Source organism: Sipha flava, unplaced genomic scaffold, assembly GCF_003268045.1.
Source record: "Sipha flava isolate LNK unplaced genomic scaffold, YSA_version1 63_pilon_pilon, whole genome shotgun sequence".
Taxonomy (NCBI): Eukaryota; Metazoa; Arthropoda; class Insecta; order Hemiptera; family Aphididae; genus Sipha; species Sipha flava.
The window spans coordinates 1-4,774 of NW_020273603.1; the positions used below are offsets into that span (position 1 = coordinate 1).

At 30.9% G+C, this 4,774-nt stretch overlaps 1 protein-coding gene across 1 annotated transcript; it reads right to left on the minus strand.

Moving 5' to 3' along the window:
• Positions 1-246: 246 nt before the first annotated feature.
• Positions 247-3,972, minus strand: LOC112691518 (alpha-N-acetylgalactosaminidase-like). The gene is made up of 6 exons (XM_025565785.1): positions 3,791-3,972; positions 2,714-2,888; positions 2,065-2,239; positions 1,863-1,957; positions 1,089-1,250; positions 247-513 (listed from the first exon to the last, which is right to left on the minus strand). The coding sequence occupies exons 1-6, from the start codon at positions 3,955-3,957 to the stop codon at positions 262-264; spliced, it is 1,026 nt and encodes a 341-aa protein (XP_025421570.1). The 5' UTR covers positions 3,958-3,972; the 3' UTR covers positions 247-261.
• Positions 3,973-4,774: the final 802 nt, after the last annotated feature.

The following is a 4,774-nucleotide window of genomic DNA, read 5'->3' on the forward strand; positions in this document are numbered from 1 at the left end:
TACTCAGGTCATTTTATCATGAATATAGTACATATCTATATATACCTGTATGATATATAGTTTATCTATGAAATTCGTATTTATACTCGTAATTCTAGTGAAGGCAAATTAATGATTTCCATTGAAAATATTATTACTTCAAAGTCTGTAGTCACAACACAGACAAATATCTAAATCAATAAAGTTTATAGGCATAAGAAATGGAAATATTTGTTTAGTTTTTGGTACCGTGCAGCTTGACTTTTAAGATCGGTGCATATTTTATAATATGGTGAGGAGCAAGTATAATTTGTATATCAAATAAACGTTACACACCCTGAATACTCTCTTGCCTTGAATACCTAAGGCGTCTTGGTTGACGTCGATGATCCCTTTGTTCAACAAAATCTCTTTGAACTCCGGACGGACTGCGGACAGCTGGTTGGACATGAGCAGGGGAGCGGCCAGTATTGCCCAGATGGCCATCTGGGCTTTACTCTGGTCGACCGTTAGACCAAAGTTGCCGATTAAAAGCTGCAATAATATTAGGTCCGGTTTTTGTATTGTTGTGCAATATGGTTATTTATTATTATTACGTACACATCACTTTTTAATCGGTAAGTACAGAATGAGTACATGTCTTCTATTACTTTCTATAATTTATATTATTTTTTATGGATATTGGTATTGGGTAATTAGATGTATAGATACTAAATATTTCAATATTATTATAATATCTATAAATTATAACTATTAATCGTTCTGCTATTTCTACGTAAATGTGACGTACGTGTCAAATATGTGTTATAAAATGACAAAAATGCAATTTTAAGTCACCTTTCAATAATGCTTAATTATGTGATAATTATTTATTTACGTGGTTGAAAAAGATATTACACTTGTAGTATAAAAATTACTGTTATTGTTGGCCTCACTCTTTCATTTTATAAAAGCTAACAACCTCCGTACGTGCAAGAATCCATAGACTTGGTCTCAATTATTAAATAAAAAGTACAATTATATCTTTAAATTATATTCATTTATTTCTTGCAAAACTATATTATTTTATAATTCACTAATTCACTACGTAACTATGAAAATATACGTACCATATCCGGATCATTCCAATGTCCAGGTCCTGCAAACGGCGCCCAAAATTCTTGTTTGAGCGCAAAGTAATCAGCAATGTCCATAACACTAGTCCATGAATCGTCAATGTCTCCGTAGTTTCGCCACAGGTTACAGTGCTCGACCAAAGCCGTGTAATTGATCTACAAGCGATTGAAAGTTATATTATAGGTCAGGGACGTTTTTTACTTTAGTGTGACATCTTCTCGGCTTTTTTATTGTAGTGGTTTTTTTGAGAATAATAACAAGAAACCAGATTTTTTAAAATCTTGGGTAATTTTTGACCTACTATTGAGTAAATCATCTTTTATACGAATCAGTTATCAATTAGGTAGAATAATAATTCCATCAGAATACAAATAATGATATTGAAACACAACACACGAAGTAAGCGGAACGTCGGATAGACGAATACGATTATATTTTATTTTATATTTTAATTACCTCATTCATCGTTCATCGAATTAAGTTTATTTGAGAAAGATATTCTCCCTACTATATATGGCCTTATATTATCAAATCACGGTGAAAACCGGAACAGTTATTATAGTCTTCATTTTTTTTTTTTTTTTTTTGACAATAGTTATATAAATAAGTCTTCAACGCGATTCAATTTTTGTAACTAAGCGATTTGGACGGAGATTATTATAAAGTAATTGATTTCATGACATTATCGTCGGTTACAGGGAATTTGCGTTACTAATAATTAGTTATTATAAAAATAAATTCATATTGTAATACATTTGTACACTTACCGGCATTCCCTTACCTTCTTGGTACGCCGGCCAACTGCAAGAGTACACTATGGGCCTTCCTGTATTTTTCAGATGTTTCCCGAATTCTGCGTAACCTGAGTAAGTCACATTGAACACACGAGTCGTACACAGCATTAATGGTAATATGGTTTATGTTATATGCATTTTAATCATCACAAATTTTCATTTTCGTTGTAATTACCCTTTTCCATGTCTCTAATGTCCGAATAGCATCCGTCCAGTTTTACGTAGTCTACTCCCCATTCGGCGAATTGTTGAGCATCCTGTTCTTCGTGACCCGACACACCCGGATAACCAGCGCACGTTTTTTCTCCCCAGTTTTGATACAAACCAAATTTAAGCCCTTTCGAGTGCACCTAACAAATACATTTTATAATAAACTACTGTACTCGGTTTCCAATACACAATTCAGAAACTGTAACTAGTGAGTTAATAACTCTTGAGTAACGATAGAGTAAGTATAAGGTAAGTAGAGATAATTTTTAGAAAAATTTACTTCAGAAAATTACTTTTGTATCTTGGACATGTCTAATACGCAACCCAATATTTTAATATAATATTTTTGTGTTACCAATATTAATGGACAAAATGAAAAATGCATAGAAAAAAAATTATAAATATTTAATAATTTTTTTTCGTGTGTTAATGTTTTTTAAGTTCATGATTTGAAAAATTTGAAATTTATTCGTCTCAAAACGCCAAAATACAGATTGTTTAGTTCAGTTATACTAATCAAAACATTATTCTTATTCCAGATAAACAATATGATTTTTGAAAAATTGAATTGATTTTTAACAGTAATTTTAAATAAACTTAATTATTCTACTTACGTAGTCCGATAGCGCTTTGATACCACTTGGGAATCTTTTGTTGTCCGCTAATAATTTCCCATCATTTGATCTGTTGGTAGCCAACCAACAGTCATCCACGATAACGTACTTGTAACCGAATTCTGCGTAGCCTTCGCTGACCAACAAGTCTGCTACATTCATAAAAAGCTTTTCACTATAAAATCAAATTGTTTCAAATTTCTCATTCATGGTTCAGTAAATTATTATTTTTCTCGTATATGTATAGGTATTATCAGTGCCGGATTACCCATTAGGCAGAGTAGGCACTCGCCTTAGGGCCTCACTCATTTTAGGTGCCTGTGAAAACAGAAAACTATATTTTTTTTTATTTAATAATACCTGTATTTTATTTACAAATTTATAGGAAAAAAGTTATTATTAAATATAATATATATTAAGTTGTAGGTTTTATATGCAAAAATAAAAATAAAATTATCTTGAAAAAAATAGAAATAATATAATAATTCGTTCATTTTTTTTGCAAATAAAAAAATTTAGTAAACATGATTTTATTTATTGATAATAGTTGGTTATTATTAAAGCTATTTATTTTAATTAGTGGATAGTAATGTTAAAGATGTATGTAAAAAATAATTTTGTAAGGCTCAAAATATTAATTGTTTAGGGGCCCACAAAAGTTTAATCCGGCACTGGGTATTATAGTGAATCATACGGACACCATCATTAGCTCATAGCTAGGTTTTCGGAACAGAAACCAAACCGTTAGTAACATTTAAATAACATTTAAAAAGGATGTCTTTTAACTCACTTTTTTAAACAATATATTTTGTCCAAGTTGTACAGAATTTTATAATAAATTTAATAGGCGGCTATAATTATAATTATTATTATTTTTTTTTTTTTTTTGTTAACATTAAGTTTGCGGAAGATTATTAAATATAGTTGGCCCAGGGGCCTATTCATGAACTCAACGAATACTCTTAGGAAGCATGGGGGCAAACTTCCTGGCCGTTTGATATCATCGCAAATGTTTTATAATATTCTATACACATACGTACATTATAATTGAGTTGGATGAGGTTAAGTCTGGTATACCTGATACATTCGTCGGGATACATTTCGCAGTCGGTAATGCATCTAAACCTCTGCCACGCGAGCCATCCCATTGGCGGCGTCAACGCTAGTCCGTTGTCCAGGCTGTTAACCCCGTGCAGAATAACAAACGCGACCGTCGCGTACATTATAGCTATGACACTTGACATCTTCTATATTTATATATCATACCATATTTTTTTTTTTTTTATTTATGTTTATGAAGACTAAAAACGAAAAAAAAATATAGCGATTTAAATAATGCCATGGAATTATTAATACTAACGTCATAGTAAAAAGTATCAAGCATATTGATAAAATTATATGTATCTACGAGTATATATCCACAATTTATTTTAAGTAACTTAACGTACTTTAATTAAATTTAATTAACTCTGGATAATACGGCCTATGTTCCCGGATAATACGCTTTTCTTGACAATGATGTTCATATAAAATATATTGTATATACATGTACATTGTATAACATTTAAAGAAACACCTCACTAAGAATAACGATAATGAATAATAACAAATAGTAACAAATGCACTTGATCATGTTAATAAGCTAAGAAGATTAATTGCATATTTTGATAACGCTAACGAAACGTTACATCATCTTAATAAAATTGAAAACTTCCTGTATTCAAAAAATATTAAAACTTTAAAACAATGAAAGAGTGACGATTTTTTGAAATAGGTAATATAAATGTAATAATTCACTCTGCCAAATAAAAAATATAATTTATATGTATTTAACATGTATGTATTGAAAAAAAAATAAAAAAATTTTGTTCCCGCGTAATACGATTTACCGCTTAAGTCGCTATTTGTAACTGGTCCCTTGGAGAGCGTTTTAAACGGTTACTACTGTAGTTATGAATTTTTTTAATTAATTTTGTGTTCGGTCGGTACTGACGGTGAGAGCGATCCAGAGTTATTGCCGCCGTCGCTGCGCTCGGCCGGTTTTTTGTAACAACCGCGCAG